General features: G+C 42.9%; 1 protein-coding gene across 1 annotated transcript in view; it reads left to right on the top strand.

Moving 5' to 3' along the window:
• The first annotated feature begins 86 nt into the window (after positions 1–86).
• Positions 87–19,455, top strand: part of eag (potassium voltage-gated channel protein ether a go-go) — a 67,332-nt gene continuing 47,963 nt past the window's right edge. Inside the window, exon 1 of the mRNA XM_089594825.1 lies at positions 87–480. Coding sequence (XP_089450951.1) covers positions 402–480 — 79 coding nt within the window. The 5' untranslated portion in view covers positions 87–401. The remainder of the gene's footprint in view (positions 481–19,455) is intronic.

Here is a 19,455-nt window from a genome sequence, read left to right as displayed (position 1 = left end):
GCGAGTGATCTTTCCGTTGGGAGGAAGTTTCGAGGCCGTCGCCAGGCCTACTGTTGTTAAAAATTAATAGTATTATTGATAAAAAAAAAAAAAAAAGAAAGAAGGAAAGAAAGAAAAATCGATTGTAAAATAAATAAATAAAAAAAAGTCGACGATCGCGAGTGGTGTTTCGTGAGTGTCGAACAAGAGCAACGACATAACGCGAGAAAAGGGGATCTTCTTTGAGGTGGTTGTCCGCTTCCCCCGTGGTTGCTCATAAGGTCGTTGTGCGCGAGTGCGAATGTTTGAGGAGGTGGTCCCAGCCCCTTGGAGGTGCGACGATGAGGTCGCGCTCGCTCGAATCGACGGAGAGGGCGGGGTGAGGGGATAGGCTAAAGGAGACGTCCCAAGGTGGTGAAAGGATGCCCGGGGGCCGAAGGGGCCTGGTAGCCCCTCAAAACACATTTTTGGAGAACATCATCAGGAGGAGCAGCAGCCAACGTAAGTACAATCTTTTTTTTTTTTTTTTTTTTTTTTTTTTTTCGAGATTCCCTCTGATGAAACCATAAGCAATCAGTATTGTGAATAGATGAAAAAAAAAACAGTGCTGCACGTAGTAAAAGTGATATAAAATGACGCGGGAATCATTCGTTTTTGTTGCGGGCGAACGGGCCCACGTTTTTATTTCGCGTTGCTACGAAAATAAAATAAAATAAAATATCTACATCGCTTCCTTTTAACACTCCTACGGCAAACTTTTGCAGCTAATTTACGCCAGTGTTGAAAGATTCACACGCTCCTGACGAAAACAAGACTCTAAAAAAAAAAAAAAAAATAAGCCTGTTTTTTACGACCACCGGAGAATTCTCCCCTATGTGCTCGTAACTTTAAAATTCAGCAAGATGCCGGTCATTGGGGGGAGGAAAAAAAAAAAAAAAAAAAAAAAAAAAAGTACACGTGACATTAGCCTCGCCACGCGATAAATGGCGAGAAACAATAGCCGTTTAATTTGGCGAGCGTGTGTATTATACAACAAGCCCGTGGGGGGTCATGGTGTACAAACGTGCGGGCACCCCACAATGGGTGATTATGTTAACCCTCCCATTGTCGAAGGATAGAAACGAGCCATTGCCCTCGTTACTGGCTCTACTTTTGTACGCGGCTTGTCGCAATCTGCTCGTATACTGTCGCTCTGGAATTATCATAACACGCGAAACAAAAAAAAATAAAATAAAAAAAAATGAGAGGGAGAGAGAGACGAAGCCCGTATAATCCAAACGGACGCGCGGAAGTGCGCAAAGGGGGAAAAAGAAATTGCGCCTCTCTCTCTCTCTTGCCCTCGCGTAAAGTATGCGAGCGAGCTTTTACGGCCTGGCGCGCGAGTGAAGCATACACGTTGGGGCTCATTTATCCCTCCCTCCACCCCCCCCCCAATTTTTTTCCTTTTTTAGTGTCACAGGAGTGTGAAATAACAACCGCACCACCACCACCACCACCATCCCGAGGCACGTGATATAAAACGAATCTGACACTCGTAATGAGTGGAATCATCATTCTTGTTTGCATAACTTTTTTCTTTCTTTTACAAACGGTACTTGCTCTCCGATTTCAATCGGACGCACACGTGCGATGATTTACCCGTCATGTTTAATTGGGAATAATTTACGGGACGGTACGTCACCAAAGGGGGGTACAACAAATCATTTTGCAACATAGACACGTGGATGAATAATGTACCTCGCGCTTGATTTCAAACGCAAACGTAACCATACCACGGGCAGCACAGAAGCGCGTGTGTGTATATATATACATATACATATATATATATAGAAGATTGTTTAATTTAATTAAAACGTCGATACGCGTTTGGCTCTCTGGCCGCGCGGCCTCAAATGCTCAATCCGACGCTTTTTTGATCTCGCGTGTGTGTACGTGCAATGACAGAGTGGGTTGAAGGAAAAAAGAAAAATCAAATTAGCGCGTCGAAGGGGAAAACGTGCGGTCTTTTTTCGGAAAGCAAAGGGAACAAAAGGGGTGGCAAAACGCGACGCTCGAGAGGGTATCGAATAAACATCGTTAAGATCGGCATTTCCCCGTCACCTGGAAACCCATCGGGGCGGGGATCCCGACGAATATCTCCGATAAATCGAAGCGAGAGGAATTAATCTGACCGGCCGAGCGAGGGGGAAAGAAGCAATTTCTCACCTGCAACCCCCGCACACAGGGATGGAAAATCAATGCACGCGTGTTTGTTAAAAAAAATTTTTAAAAAATAAATAAATAAAAAAAAAATCGCTGCTTTTCCTCGTCACCTTCACTTTCGCTCCAACGAATCTATTCTCCTACCCTCTTCTCGACTTTTACACCGATGATTACGGAGCTCTCTCTCTCTCCCGGTTCTTTTTCTCCGATCCTTTTGTTCGTCCTCGCTGTGCTTTTCTCTACGTTCCCACCCTCTCTCGTTACATCCACACACACCCGAGTGACGGATCGTTTTGAATACAGTATCTTGCTCCTTTTATTTGCTCTCGCGCTCTATTACAGAGTTTTAAAAAAAAAGAAGAAGAAGAAAAAAAAGTTTGGACGGATGAATATTGCAATGAAAGGACCATCTTATTATTTCTCATTGGCATGTATATGTTTTGCATTGGGTCCAAAGGGGGCTGGGGCTTTTTTTTTGCTTCCAATCTAGTTTCATGCAAATACAAAGTATTTTGGCAGCAGCTAAAAACGCATTTGGTGGAGATATGGGTCGCTCGAGCACGTATAAACAGTCGTCGTTCTGAAAAAAAAAAAAATTAAAAAAAAAAACTACGTATCGTTACGTACGAAATTTCTCTCGGGACTACCAACAATGGGAAGATAGTAATAACGTGTGGGCAAACAATTTATTTGTCAAGTCCGTACGAGAGAAGGTTTTTCAAGAAAAGTGTAGGAAGATTTATAATCTCGGGATGCACTTAAAGTCGCGCGATTTCTGATGCATTAGGGCAAGCGATTTCTTAAAAGCCCCTTTCTCTCCGTAAAATTGTACTTTTTCTCGTTTGAAAGATCACATGGGCTCGAGGCAAATCGGGCATCAAATATTCACCGAAAGCTCAAAATCTCAAGCTCGGCTTTTTACCGCGGCCGAGAAAATGTGGAGACAAAACAAAACAAAAAAAAAAATCGAAAAATTGCATCTCATCCCGCTGTACGCGCAAATCCTGCCACGGCAAAAAGCTTCATCCACGAGTTCTCGTTCATCCGAACTTTCTCCTCCGTCCGACGAAAGAGACGACGACGCTATACCGAGTTTCGTTCCGGAATCTCGGGCGAATTCGTTTACAAGCCAGTTCCGTGCGATCGATATCCACACGGTCACCCACATTTGTACACACGCACACACCCGTACATTTTCTATACTCTCCTCCTTGGTATACAGTATACACCATCTGGCGTGCTCGTGTGTGTGTGTGTGTGTCTCGGTATACGTAAGAGAAACTCGCGTGCGCAGGGATCAAGTGCAGCCGACTACCATCAGGGGCTTCCCCTGTTTTCCTACCTACACCGCGCTGGGAAATCGAGCCAAAAGCCGCGCGTGAACTTAGACTTGATCCCTTTTTTTCTCTCTTCCCTTTCCCCCCTTTCTAAGGTGTATCGAGTTATTGGCCAACCGGAGTAAAGTCTAGTACCTACAATACAAGCAATGTCGCGTGGATAAATTAAATCGGCCCATCATCGTATAACCGATCCCTTACCGATTTTTTTTTTTTTTTACTTGCTTCGTTGTGCGAGAACCTGTTCCAAAGGGTGGTACCGAAACTTTAAACAATTAACCACGTGGACACCGAGAGAGGGAGCCTTTATACCCGCGGGAGTTCAAGGCATTGTTTCCAACCCTGGAATTGGCCCTCTGGAGATTTCGTGCTACCCACGCGAGCGGTCGCTCCGGCTGATAAGACAACGCGAGAAACGTACCGTTACTCGGAACTTTCGCCTTTTTTTCCAAGCAGAACTCGAACGAGAACGTTTGTAAGGCAAAAAGTACTTTCGGAAACTTTCGGGGGCAAAGTTGTACGTCTGCATTCCTGCGAGAGATAGAGAGAGAGAGATCCCTTCCTCCGCGCTGCCCAACGCAGTTGTTGCGCTCCCGATGTGTCTCTCTGCGGATTAATTTATTCGCGTCCTCCCGCCCCCGTGAATAAAGAAGAAGAAAAAAAAAAGATCCCGATGGAAATAAATCCCCGTGCCATTTGATATCGAGATCGCTCCTCGATGCATTTCGTTCGCACTTTGGCCCTCGCGTTTCTTTCCCCCTCGATCCTGACAAGCCACCTTACACCAAGGATCTTTTTCTCTCCTCTCGCTTGCACAGCCCCCCTGCCCAAGCCGCGGAAGCTGTCAATCGCACGATTCATACACTTTTTTTTTTTTTTTTTTTGAGTTAAAGTAACATTTTCAGGCGGTTAGTTTTGATTTTGCTCGCGAGCGGTCATTGCCGGTGTCGTTCGCAAGGGGTATTGATATACTCGCGAGGGGTCGAATGGACACAGGGTGCAATTATTTTTGGCTTTGTGCCGCGAAACAACGAGACTCCGGTCCGTAGGAGTTATTTCCCGATTGGTGGGAAAATTACTTTTGCGCGTCGGGGTACTCGTGAAATTTACAAAGCTTTTTCATGTTGATTTTAACAAAGCGACGACACTTCACATATCATGTAGGCAAAAGCAGAAATCATCAAAGCACGACGTGTAAACAAAATAGTGCAACGTTTGTAGAGAATTGGCGGAAAAGCTCATTCTCCTGGAAAAACATTTCTCAGAGGCAAAAGGGCTAAAAGCTGACGGGGGAGGGGAAAAAAGAGCCAGTAAAGCATAAAAATCTGAATATTCGTTAAATTTAACTCGAGTCCCGAAGTAAGCAGCGCAAAGTGGAACAGTCGCGCGAGTTGGGTGATGTATAATGAAAAAAGCTCGGAAAAACAAACAGGCCGCCAACATGAGTCGGCATTAGTATACACAGGGGTTGATAAATCCATCGGGAATATCGAAAACACCCCCTTCAAATTTCACGTTACGCGCAAATGGATATGCACAAAAATGGCCCGGGGCGCGACACCCTTTTGTCTTTTCTTTCGTCCCCCTCTCTGCACGTCACGCGTTCCGCCGTTCCATTCATGCCTCGCATACTTATCCCCCTCCCCCCCTTCTCACCGCTAACCTTGCGGTCTACGAGAACGCGGGCGTTATGCACTAACCGTAAAATTAACGGCAGTGAGTTATTACATCGGGAAATATTTGTTTTGGCATCGATGAAAAACAATACTTCTGCGACGAAGTTGTTTGAAGCTAATTTTTACCTCTAGGGCCGCAAATCAACGCGGCAAAAATGGTCGAGTCCCTTCCCTTTAATGAAAAAAAAAAAAAAAAAAAAAAAAAGAGAAAAAAGACAGCAGAAGCAGAGTGTCACTCGAGATCATTAGGGGAGAAGGGGGACGAGCAACGCTTTTCCTCTGGCGGTGCGCTAACGGCCCGCCGGAGAAATAAAACACGCTTCCGCGTCACGTACGTCTTTTCCAAGGGGCCAGGGGAGGAAAGCTGCCGCCCCCGCAGCTGCGGGGCGCGCGCGACGAAAAAACATGCACCAGCCGAGTGTACTCGTACACTTTAGCACTTGAAGATACGAGTACACACGGATTATGACTTCAAGCCCCTCAGACCAACTTGGGGATGGCTTTTTTTTCCTCTTCCCCTTTTTTTTCAACCCCTGATGTCTCTATAATGCAATTGCACGCGTGTGTATATATGTCTTTCCGCGGCATCTGACGTACGATTACGATGATACATGGTCGTCTTCGATGCTGTTTGCTCTTGGTATCTCTCTCTCTCTCTCTTAATTTTGAGAGAAACGTGTTATCGTAAAGCGAGCCGGGGACGCGCTTGGATCGTGTAAAATTTAGAGCTTCTCCCCCGACTGGGACGGGGTGAGTTTGTGGTTGGATTTTCGGTGGGTTGTTTTGCAGCGCCAGCTATTGTCCATATGTTTATATATGTGTACAGCCATGCAGTTGTTATTTGTGGGCTTCTTGGTTGTCGTCCCCCAACCCTGTATATGTGTGTACCCTCGACCTCGGATAAACAGTATACCTAAATATAATGCATGCACATATATACGAATATTTGCACTTTGGGGAGGTAAATGGTGGGGTGTGACTTGGCTTTGCGATGAAAAAGGGGCGAGGGAATTTAGAACGTGTGCTTTGCGCTTCAATTAACGAATTAAGAGCAAGCAGGCTTTTAGATGTATACCTACCAGCGACGATCAACTTGCTTTTTCTTTCCGCATAATACGTGTATGCGTATTTTATTGTTCTACAGAAAAAAAAAAAAACAAATCAAGATTTCCCTTTCGTGCTTTTTTAGTGATTCCGTAGTTTTTTTTTTTTTCTTTCTTTAAATTTCATTTCTTACAAAGATTAGAGGACTACCGTTTTACCTATCGATTGGGACAGTCGTCGACAATTTTTCTCCCGCAGTTATTTTTCCGTGACGTTTTTCACGAACTATACGTACTCTTACGTTCCAGGATGATGCATTTTCCCCGACTTTCACGATGCGTCCAACGATTTTTCGACGTCGAATGATGTCAATCCTCCGAAACGTACATAATATTATATCCATCGCAGCCCCGATTTGCTTGTACCGCGGCGTGAAACTTACACGGCGTGTCATGTGTACCCCTCCAGTAGCAGCGACATCCCTATGATTGGCAACTTAAAAAAAAAAAAAGGTCAGCATCGGAATCGAAAAAAAAATGTATATCCGTGACGCACAACCCAGTGGCGCTCCCGTAAAATTATCAAAACCAAATCCCGAGACTTCTCGGGCTTGAATGTTGGATGAATCGCCCAATGGCCCGCGTGACTTCTCGGGGGGAGCCCCTTGGCCTGTTATGCACGTATACGCGTGCAGGAGGAGGCGCAACTGCGCAGGGAATCGCTCTGATTTCCGGTGGGAATCGGCGTCCCACGCTCCCAAAGTTTCAAAGCAGCTCGGACGTGTCGAAAAGACAAGCTGGCCGATCGGCGATGGGGAATACGCGCTACACGCACATGATACAGCCCGTGAGTCCGACGAGACGCAAAGTAAAGACAAAAGTGCCAAAGTGAAAAAATTACACCACTCCCGTACGCGCACGAGGATCTGCGTAGGAAATGTGTTTTCCCTCGCGGCAACTGGAAGAGAAACGCGGTAACGTGAATCATACATGAGAGACGCGTATAGGGGGAAAAAAATGGCCATCGATGGCCCAGCCTTGGGGACGGATCAGATGACGTTCGGACCGAGTGATAAAAATATACATGTATACACTTGCAAGCGCTTGTTTTTGCGGTTCTTGAGCGACGCTGTCTTTTCTTTAGACACTCGACCGAGGTGGTGCTACTCGTGCCGGAGTAAGGCGGAGGAGCACAAAAGTGGACTTGTTCTCTTGTTCCGATGCCGTGACGCTGTTGGGGATACATGCACAATAGGACACGGTTCTTGTCATTTTTATTGTCGAGGGATGTATTGTTTGAAAAAAAATGAGAGGGTGGATGCGTTTTTGGCAACTTTGTCTTTTTCTATCTTTTTTTTTTTTTTTTTTTTTTGAAGGTAAAAAATAAATTATGAAAAAAAAAAAAAAAAAAAAAAAAAAAAAAAAAAAAAAAAACAATTAATGAAAAAAAAAGGGAGTTCCTGAAAGTAAATTAAACTCAATAGAGTCTTACACCCTCACGAGGCATATCCTCGTGAGCTAAAAGTCCTCATTATTTGTCGTTTCCCCCTTTTTCTCCCCTTCCCTCGTTGTTGTCCTCGTCATCATTAACGTATGTGCTCGCATCAGTAGTAGCAGCTCACAAAGAGAAGCCCCATACGCTCCCCGTCTCGACGTCTTAACTTCTCACATCCCTTTCTCCCCCCTCTAGCGGTCAATCGGGTTCTACTTCCCGAAAAAAAAAAAAAAAAAAAAAAAAGATATAAAAATGGGGGAGAGGAAACTCCGTTTCCCGCGATATCCGTCCGAGTCGAGCGCGTCTCTATTGACCCTACAGTTGAGTGTTCGGTGTGTATACTTTGACGATTCGTGGGGGGAACGATGGAACCCTCGAAGCTTTCGAGCTTTTTTTCCCCCATCCCCTTTTGTATCACATTTACTAGTTATGATAACCCTCACGTAAAGTATACCTCGTCACCCTATAATTGATCGTAAAAACAACCAAGACCTTGCACGTACGGTTATATTTACTAATATCGTTCCATGTTCAAAAAAAAAAAAAAAACATACCACTTTTCCGTTTAGCCAAGGATATACCTTAACTTGTTACGTCTGTTCGAGGTTAACGCACCGCTTTGTGGGACACAGCACGCACGTGCGTGAATGGAACGTGGGAGAAAAATCAAAATAGCCGTCAATTACCATACCTCCAAGTCCAGCTGTGCCGCGCGATAAACATTGAAAATAGGGGATGCTAAGCGCGGGGGGGGGATGAGCAAAACCGAGATAGGTGGCGTTTTCCGGGATTGTATAGGCATAGGTGGGGGCTACGGATGGGTATTATATCTAACGATGTGCGACAAGTGCTTTTTAACAAATAGCCCGCGATAGTACACGTAACTACCAACTTTTGTACTTTTTATGTAAATGAGGGTTACGTGTGTCCGAGTGTGTACGCGTGCGTGATAGGAGGGGGTGGGGTGTTTGATTGGGGGAGTGTACACACACAAACACGCAAGCGCTTGGTTAGATATGAATAACAGTTTGATCGATGGACTCATGAAATATGTATGAGTCGAGTAGGTACAGCGTATGTTTTGCGGGGGAAAAGGGCTGGATCTGGGGTGTACGTGTATAACATATATTTACAGCTATAAGGATGGGATGAATCGCGTTATTGGATCCGTCGAAATTTCCTCTTGGTTGTATGCGTATGTGTTGATTTTTTTTTTTTTTTTTTCCCCAAACAAAGCCATGGCGCGTAATTTATGCCCAATGGGAGGGGGGAGGTTTAGCGGTGCGTTGGGGACCTTGGAATATTATCGTCGTTAAATACGTGCGCGAGAAACGCGATCGCGTTCACGTGGGTACGTTTTACGCGAAATAGAGAATAAAAAGGAACCCAAGAGAAATCTCTCCGGGCGAAAAAATATCCTCTGCAAAGTCGCAGTCGGCAGTAATGCGGTGTACTTATTATGCACTCGCATGCGTTCGCTGGAGATAACACCGCGTAATGCTTTTAGTGACCCGAACACGGAGGGTATTTTTTTTTTTTTTTTTTTTTGTTTCGGGGCGAAATTTCATCTCGCGAGGTGTGCGCACGTACGCGATGGATTGAAATGCATCTCGCTCGGAGTGCCTGCTTTGCGCCAAAAGAGCGCAGGAAAGGCCTTCTTTAATTGGCCTTGATGCATAATTCAGTGGCGAATGGGAGGAAAAAGGAGGCTTTGATTTATTTATGGACTCTGATATGAAAAATTTTTCTTCTTTTTTTTCTTTGGTATGGAAGTAAAAAAAGAAAACGAGGCATGTTCTAAATTTTCGTATCGATTCGATGCGCTTACGTATCAGAATTTGCATCGGTGCACTTGAAAAAACTGTACATCTTGCGTGTGTCGTAAAATGGCGTATGGTAAGAGTACTTTTTTACGATTCCAATAGTCTCCCTTCCCATCCCTTAAAAAATGGCTTTTGTTATGGCTCAAAAAATGGCCGTATCGTTGCCATAGTCAACTGAATCTTGGTACTTAAAAATAAATAAATAAACAAAACAAAAAAGAGATACCCTCGGCACTTTTACAGTCTCGCTCTCTTGCTTTCCCTCTGCTTGGTAATTGAAAGTAAGCTAATGTTCCGTCCTTGCGACTACTTAACCTGATTATTACAGCAAAATACATATGCTTAACGTTCTACTTCTATTGAAGCTTTTTTCCTTTATTTTTAATTTGTTCTCTGTTGTGTACTTTATTATTGCTCGGCATTACAATGCAGTTGGCATTTTTTACTTCCGAAACTTTTTCAAGACCCATTATTTTTTATCCCCGACTATGGCAAGTCGTAAAATAAACTTTTATCGGAGATAAGCTTTAAAAAAAAAAAATAATAAACTATCCGGTGCTTTATCTACATGTGTATTTCGAAAAATTCCCCGACCCAAACACGCGCACGAATGTTTTAATTAAAAGTAAAATAATAAATCTTTGTACCTTTTGTAAAAAAATTGTACGACTTTGACCTGTGAATACAAATATTGTGTCCCCATCTATCTGGAATGCCAAAGGTAACAATAATAATAAGAAAATAAATAGCAAACGAATCCATGTGTGCACACATACTTGACTGCGTACCCGCGCATTTGATCCATGCACAGAGAGAGAGAGAGAAAAAAACACACTATTCGCCGCACTGAAATCATACACATGACGTGCATGCCCACATCACGGTTTCGCAAAATAAGTTTGACCGCACTCGAGGCACGTGGATGGAAGAATATTCGAGTCAATCACTTTTTTCTCTCTCTTCCATCTCTTGATGTAGTCGGGAAGGGTATATTCTCCATACAGCCAAACACGACAGACAGAGGAGTGATTTTCAGATTTTCAATTAAAAACGTCAATGTCCAGGTCGAGCTTTTCCTTTTTCTTTTGACTCTTTCGCCACGACTATACATTGGATGGATTTAAATGTGGGTGTGTGTGCAAGCGATGCGTTGCCACTCTAAATACAAATTATGACGAAGCGCTTATTGAGGGATTTACGCGTATTCCGTTGGCTTTCTGTATACACATGTGGGCTCGCTTGGCTCATCAATTAAATACCTACAAGCTCACTTTCGTTGTTTACACGTGGCATCACATCGTTGGATTATTAATTAACAGCGATTAGCTAATCCGAGCACACACACGCGTGCTCGCGTCTAATTGCCCTTTTACCGGGTAAACCGACAAAACTGGGCTATAGCTCGATTTTGTTTCATTCTTTTTTTTTTTTTCTTTTTCACGAGAACCGTAAATCATACTTACGTCAAATTGATGTACGTTTACTCAGTTAAAGTTGTTTCTTTGGATCCTCGGTGTGCACAGATTTCAAAGTTGAATATGCGCGCCCAAAGCTGCTTTACTCGCGTGATTAACTTGAATTTTTCGAAACACGCATCGTCAAGCAAAACTTACTGATTCGCAAATTATTGATCATTAATCAAAATCTCGGTACGAATTAGCAAGAAGCCACATAGTCGGCTGGCATAGCTCAGGCGATGGTGTAATGGTCTCGTAGCTCGAACGAAAGTTCAGTTCGTGTCCAGTACCCTTGGTATTGATTCGATACTGATTCAACGAGAGGGGCAGCAATAATGATTGTGATGTATTACGTAATAAAAAACAATGCGAACAAGTTTCCAAATCTTCCGCATCATTTGTGTTTGGATCTTCCTTTTTTTTCTTATTCTATTTTTTTTTTTTTTTTTCATTGATAAGGGTACGATGTAGTTTTCTTTCTGAGAGACAATGCTCTGCCTGATTAACAGCCATATCCTAAAAGCAATACTCGGACACAATAAAAATGAGTGATAAGCAGGTGAACTAACCTTTTGGCGAAAAGTTAAAGCTCGAAAATGCAAATTTGAACGTGAGGGGGGGGAGGTAAAGCTTGAATTGGCAAAGCTCGCCGTTCGCTGCACGCCCGGGTTCCAGGAACAAGCAAACAAACTTCTCTCGCCTCCTGCCAAAAAAAGGAGAAAAAGAAAAGGGTCGCGAACTCGATACGTATGCAGTACGAAACGATGGAGATAGAAAATCGAAAGGGTGAAATAGGTGGAGGGGAGATCGCGCCGAGCCGATGACAATCGGGAGAATTAACCTCCTTCCCCGGAAATCCTCGCGGATCGTATACACTCGACCGCGTGCCATTGTCTCGGGCCCTTTAAAAGTCGTAAATACGATCTTTTGGACTTTTTTTTTTTCTTTCCTTTTTTTTCCCTCCCCATCTTGAATGATAGTTCGGTCGGGTTGTAGATTTTACCTAGAGCCGACCTGAAACTTTTACATTTTCGGTTCTACGTTCCGGAGCTAATTTTATTGATGGAATTGTGTGACTGAACATTTTTTTTTGCTCGGGCTTTAAGCGATGATTTATTTACAGCTAGGTTGAGACTGACCGACAGAAAGGAGGACAGATTTTTCGACATTCACGAAATTCATCACCCGTATTTTGGGACTCTCCGTTTCGTTAGTTCAATTATTGCATTGGCAAAAGTGCGATGAAAACTCTCTGGTGAAATTTTTTGTTTAAAAATTAATTTCACTACGGTGTCGAACTTTTCTTATTGATTCGTGACCAAAATCTAATCTGTAGGTACACTGATGAAAATATTTTACTCGATATAACTTGTTGGTTAATAAGCAGCTGGTAAATTTATGTAAAAGTTCGTTTAATTTTGCGGTAATATTACGGTAATTTCGTTGAATGTGTAGGTATCTACAAAGTGAAAGAAACCCCTTGTAAAGAGTGTACAGTGTCAAGGTAAAAATAATGTAAACAATGTAAAATAATTCTGTACCGAAATTTTTTACTTAACGTTACTGTAGTGAGTGGTGTGTGAAATCAGTTATTCCTGTTATATTTTTATTTTATGGAGCAAGAAATTTGCATCACAGCGTGGGGGAGAAAAGCGTCGAAAACTCGTTTTATATACCATGTTAATATGAATCAGAGGCATAATTTGCATCTTTTTTTTTTTTCGATCATTAACTCTAGTTCTTGGACAGTAAAGTTATCGAGACAACTGTTTGTAGGTAACCACTTGACCGTAAGAAATCAGCCAGTGAGCCAAATTTCTTGTAGAATGAAAAATTCAGCTTCTAAAGGTACCATTTCCTCCCCCAATTGGTCTTTCCAAATTACACTCCACAAAAAATGAAAAAAAAAAAAAAAAAAGCTTTGGAAAGCAATAAAGGAAATTTCAAAATTCTCCTCACCCCGACGCGTACACGCACACACGTTACAGAGAGCCCAGCTCGCAGCAACCCTCCAGGTTTCAAGAGCGAAACAACGAGGAAAAGAACGAAAGAGCAGCTCCGTTGCACATCATATCGCACACCAGTGGCGTACACAGCATGTAGCAGTGGATCGCACATTTCCGGCGCGACTCGGCCTCATCCGCCAGGTCATTGGGTCAAATCCAGCGACACGCGGGTATATATATATATATAGAGAGAGAGAGAGACCCAAGCAATATACCCCCCAGCACCGCATGGGGGTCAAGCTTATAGAGCAGTGCTTGCGCGCGCATCCCCCCGCGGACGGGCATGGGGCTTAGCACCCACACCGTATACATATGTACACCTATACATGTATACGTACGATGTGTGTGTGTGTGTGTGTGCGTATACAGTAGAGAGAAGCCGCGAGAGCTATTTTCTCCGCAGCCGGCTGCCTGGGCTATTTTTAGCAGCCACCCCCTCCAGCCCCTAGGGGCGGGTGTGTGTTTTTGCACGTACACGCGTACAGCTGTACATACACGTGTTGGCTCTTATATATACGATGCGCCGTGTAAGAGCGGGGCTGCAGGACATATTCATATATATACAAGTGTGGGGGTGAGACGACGTGTAGTCGCCGGAGCTGGGGCTATAGGCCCTCTCGATTCTCTCGCGGGTGTCCGACTTTTTCTCGTCGCGAGCTGGCTTCTCACCTCCTCTCGGCTGCTCCGTCCATCTCTCTCTCGGCACCATCCATTTCCATCTCTATTCTGGGTATACGAGATATTGATATATGTGTGCTTGCTCGAGGATACTACATGTGCCGAGCAGCTGATCCGACACCATGCGATGATGCCTGTATTCGGGCTGGAATATCGTGTTCCTCTTGTTATTGTTTTTCCTGCTGGATGTATACACGTAATTGCTCGATGTTTTGTGTTTTGTTTAATGCATCCCGAGCAAATGTATGTATTATTTCGGTAACTATAATAAACGATTGGATTATTGATCGCTGACGACTAATGAAGTTTCGAGTGAAACACGTTGTATCTATGATGCAAGCGCTCATTAGCGGTCGTCGAGCTGCGTTTTATCGACGGAACACTCGGAACGTGGTAATTCAGGGGGGACGTTGTGCTCGATGAGTTTGATTTGATAGGTAATTTTTTTCCTCCTTCCTACCTTCTTTTACGTTAGTTTGCTTTTTTGCGAGACAATGCTTGCGTAAGTTGTTAGCCTGCGTTTGAAAATGTTACGTGTCCACCTGGGATTTAGAAAAAAGTTACAAATGTCAACAACTTGTTGTGTCCTACCGTCCCTCTACGTCCCTTTGCTTTTGTCGTAATCATTTTACATTATCTGTGCCTACTGCGATGGTGTACACACTTAACACACGGTGTAAGTAGTACAAACCGCGTATAGTCAGACGCACTAAACTTGTCACCTAAAAGGGGCGAGGAATAAAAAATCCCCCCGTTTTTAGACCCACCTGTTTTTTTTTGGCTCCACTAGAGCCACTTTTTTCGAAAGTAAAAAAAAAAAAGCCCAGCAAAATCCACTTTTACGGCCGTGCTATACTTTCATTATCAGAAATCGATCGTACCCGAAAAAAAGCCGAGCCTCTGGTGCAGTTACGTATTCTGTGTGAAAAAAAAAGTGCAAACGATGAAATTCTCGTACCCACGCGTTCCGACAGCACCAACGGTGACAAAGTTGAAGAAAAAAAAAAAAAAAAAAAATGAAAATAAACTCATGATGAACGTAATCCAAGAACTGGAGGTGAAGGGGGAAGGAAACACAGTGGTTGTGACTCGCTCGACTTCCGTCTTGGCGCGGAAACTGCATACGCCTTCGTGGCACGCCCCTTCTCCTTTTCTCAGGGGGAATTTGCTTGCTCTTGTTATACTTGTACAGTTACAACCTGTACATTTTCTAGACCGCAGTAGAGATAGCTTTTTTTTTATTTATCGAATACCGGGGCCAGACATTCCACTTTTTTTTGCTTCGAAGGGAATAAATTTTAATTTTCCGTCCACGATTGGTTTTCGAGAAATTTCTTTCACAGTGACCAACATTCAAAAGAATATTTATGACTAGTAAAATCAAAGGAAATATTTATTCAATCCTTGGTATCGAGAAAAAGGAGCACTTTGCTGGTTATTAGCTTGACTGATTGGAAAATAATTGACTCCCCTTTGCGGTACGCAACAATGACTATTTTGCGAGCACAGCCAAGCTTGAAACTTAATCTTATCGGGTTTTATCAGTTCGCGGCTGTGGGCTCTATCTCAGGGGGAATCCACGCGTTAAAATTAAAGCACCCGGATCGATCTCTTGTTAGCCGGCAACAGTGGCTTCTCACTCGCACCTCTCCTCCCTCCACTTGGCTCCCTCTTCCTTTTGTTGTGCCCTACGCGCCATTGTGTTCATTGTACTCGTTTTACATGCATTCGACACTGAATCGAAATAAGGTATGCATTGAATTTGCAATAGATCATCGGATAAAACTCGTAAATATTTTTTTTCTTTTTTTTTCCCCCAACTAAAAGAATCCGCGTTTGGATCGACTGTAGTATCGAGCTAGAAATAACCGAGTCTCACGAATGTCATTTTTTTTTTCATTGCAATTTTTTCTGGTTCGAAAGAGTGCATTAAAAATAATAGAGACCTCTTGCATTATTTATTTTGGCCAAGAGCTAAAAATACAACGCTACCGGATTATACGGTCCAAAGTTTGAACTGGAAAGTCGTAGTTTAAATTCATTTCTTTATCGGAGAAGTCTCTCAGATCCACGAATAAATCGTAAACTTCGCAAAGCTTTTACTAATTTCGATGAAATTTGAGAAATAAGAGTAGATGCTTTTAAGCTAAAACATTTTTGTTTGTAAGCTATTACACGGGTCATTTGATTTATTGTTTACGTAAGAATAATTATGCGGGATTAAGTACATGTCATCGTGTTTATCTTTTGAAACATATGTTATCATGGCAATCGTAAATTTATTTATTTATTAAAAAAAAAAATTAATTTGTTAATTCCTCGACTCCGTTGAATGGTTCTACTTTATTCTTTACTGAATTGAAATTTTCGAGTTTCTAAAAATAAACTACCTTTGCTATTTTCTCATTCTCGAAAGAGTACCATCCAAGTTATTAAACGGCTTCCTTGGCTGCACTTTTGTACACATCGCAGAAAAAAAAAAAAAAAAAAAAAAATCAACCTTGAGTTATTAGCATGATGGGAAGGAAAATCATCAAAGAGTCATTGAATGGGTTATTCGCTCGCTCCGTACTTGCCAACAGCTGTAGCTACGCGAACTCACACAGACGATCCGTTGCTCAGCTGGCCTTTGAAACGCACTCGATTTTCAAACCCATTTCGTTATTCATGTCGAAAAATTCGTGTAGTTTTTTAAATCCGCTTTTTTCAGCTGTTACTGTTAACTAACCTTTTTTTGCTGTACAATTCTGTTTTTCCCCTCTTCTGTTGCTTTTGCGTTAAAGTTCTAAATTGCGAAATTTGCAATTCCACTGATTTTTCTGGACTGGAAAGGAGCGAATGTAAGCGGGAAATATAAAGAGTGGTCGGAACCGCTGGTTCGAAACAAAAATTTTTCATTATAATTCGCACTTTTCTCTCCTTGCTTGGGATTTAATTTCTTTACTCGATTCGAGTTACGGAAAGAAAAGAATAGCTTTACCCTTCGTATTTTGTTACCCACGGCGTATCGCGATAACAAAGAATTTTCCCTTTTTTCATTTTTTAAGTAAAAGAGAAAAGATTTAATAAGCACAACAAATGTTATTTTTTAGGGGTGGAGTTGTACTTTATTCTCCGTAAAATAAATTGCCATGAAATTACATAAACGGACAGCGGTACCACCACCCGTATCCACCGTCCAATTTGGTTTAAAATCGGTTTAACAGGAAAAATAGTCCGATTAACGCATAGGGTCACGCTTCAGCTCCGGCAAAAATGCAAAGTACACCAGTGGAGTTTAAAAAGATTAAAAGGTGCGAGAAAAAAAAAAATTCGCGTGGAAAAAAGTGTCAACGACGAGCACCGCAGCGAAACAAGAACAATCAAAAAGTTTGAGCTCGGTTTTTCCGAGCACCCGTTCTTACCCCCTTTTACAGCTTCATTTTCGTATCCACTTCCACGAGCATCGTTTTATAACACCGAGCGTTAAAGCCACAACAATATTCCACGGAATAAGAGAAGAGTGTAGGTGCACCTATACAATATGTATACGCAACACAAACACGTGACTGCGCACGTGAAGCCCCTCCGAATGAAAACAGCCAAATAAGCGTATACGTGCGTGCAAGGGGTTGTGTACAAACTATAAATAGCTACATAAACGTGTACCTATTTCTATAAGCTCTGGTTCTTTCTCTACATCATGGATAATATTACATGAAACACCCCGTCGCCGTACATATAATATACACGAGTGAATGATCATCGGTGGGAAAAATCCCAAGGATAACAATCACGCGAAACATCATGAGCAGCACAAAACATTACATACGCTCGATGAATAATTCAGTAAACGAGCGCTCCAGCCTCTCCATATGAATAATAAATCGCACGGTTGAGATGGTCACGCGCGCTTTTATCCATGTACATGTATACACAAGTACTTTCGTTACAGGCACATCGCGTCGTGATCTTCTTCTTCGTTGTCCCCCACCCCCCACCCCTTTCTCCCGAGCTTTCGTGAATAATCTGCACTATTTGTCGTCCCTCCGTCTTGGGGCCTACACAGCCTTTGATGCACTGCGGATCAAAGCGGTATCGAAGAGCACGGCGTGAATAATGATTCTCGGTTTCATTACTCTGTCCTTGCCTTCCCTTGCCACTGCTGCTGCTTCCATCTTCCCGTTCGGGAGAATACGGGTACATGCAGTACTCAAGCAACGAGTCTTTTTTTCCTTCAAAATATTTTTTACACATTTTTTTTTTTTTTTTTTTCTCACTTTACTATCTTTACTATCGGACAAGGATGGCACTTTTATCTAATCTCGTGGTTGAGAAAGAGACACCCGCAAATTTAAATTTCATCGCGCCAACTCGCTTAATTGCCACGCCTACGTGTCCACCCACTAACGAGTTCAAGAACGCGATTAAAAAACGACACCGCGAAAGGGGTCACGTGCATTTTAATCGCGTGTCGGATGATGATTAAAATGCTAGTTTAATGTGTTTATTTGGAACTCGATCCTTTTTTTTTTTTTTTTTTTTTTTTTTTTATTACGAGAGTTGCATGGAAACAACAACGTGTCTCGGACATTTGGCTCCGATGTAAAAATTGGCCACAATGTAATACATGCATTGTTCGAAGTGCTTGGCTAGATGCAGAACGTAAATGGTATTTATAGAGCACAAACGTAAAAATCTACTCCAATTCAAACCACCTATAAAAAAAAAAAAAAATCCTGAAATAACATTCAATTCCTCTTCTATGTCTCTCTCGATGCATTAGATTCACGCACGTACGTGTAAAAAAAACTCAAACAACTTTCTGTCGCCTAGTCACGTGCCAGCCATTTCCTCAACCCCAACACACCTATATACATCGATATTTCGCCATCCCAAAAGATGTGCAATTCAGCACCTAGTTATTACACGCCAACCGAACCAACGTAGAGTTATATATATGTATATAAAACAACAATAATAAGGAAGAAAGAAGCAAGGTTGCCTGGCCTTGGTCTAATCAATCTGAGAATGAAAAAAAAGGTGCTCGCTCAGGGTCGAGTAATCATGAACGAGATTTTGTACGTACATACACAGGTACATACACATAAAAAACGGGTAACTGTGGCATGATACGCGGTACACTAATATTGTTGACACGTGGTGTGATCGATAATTGCATTTCCGTGTACGGGAAAATTAATAGCACCGTCGAGATCGAGGGAACTTTGTTACGTTGCGGGTTGCACGCATTGGTCCGACACGCGCACCTAAATGAGGGATGTTTGTTTGTATATTTAATGATCCCCGAAGCTCCAGGTACTTATCACTGGGTACAATTAATATCATTCGAATCGAGCAACGACACGATAACCATTCGTCATCCCACGCACACGATAGGCACGTCTGACCATACCGGGACCGTAACTACTTACGAAGAGCTTCATTCAACTCGGTTCGTCGATCTCTAGGATAAAAGCCAGCACTCGGTGAAAATCTCACGTCCGCGCGCCCAAGAGCCGGAGATCCAGAAGCAGTAGTCCCCGAGGGAAGCTCTCGCGCAGCATCAGCTCACCCAAGAAGAAGATGGAGGAGGGGGAGGGAGACGCGGAGTCGTCGAGTATATACAGAGGGAGAAGGTGTCTGGTGGAGGGGAGGGGCTGGCAAACTGTAGTAACCCCGTTACCTCCTTATTCGTCCAACCTCCCTCTCCCCCCCTCTCTCGAATGCATCGTCCCCGCGCCCACTTCTATTTTTAGAAATTATATAAAAGCCACCTC

Source organism: Copidosoma floridanum, unplaced genomic scaffold, assembly GCF_036245765.1.
Source record: "Copidosoma floridanum isolate Cflo_tuat_1 unplaced genomic scaffold, Cflo_Japanese_pri ptg000021l, whole genome shotgun sequence".
NCBI classification, from domain to species: Eukaryota; Metazoa; Arthropoda; class Insecta; order Hymenoptera; family Encyrtidae; genus Copidosoma; species Copidosoma floridanum.
The sequence above is the reverse complement of the archived record's forward strand: the minus strand, read 5'-3'. Positions and strand labels throughout refer to the sequence as shown.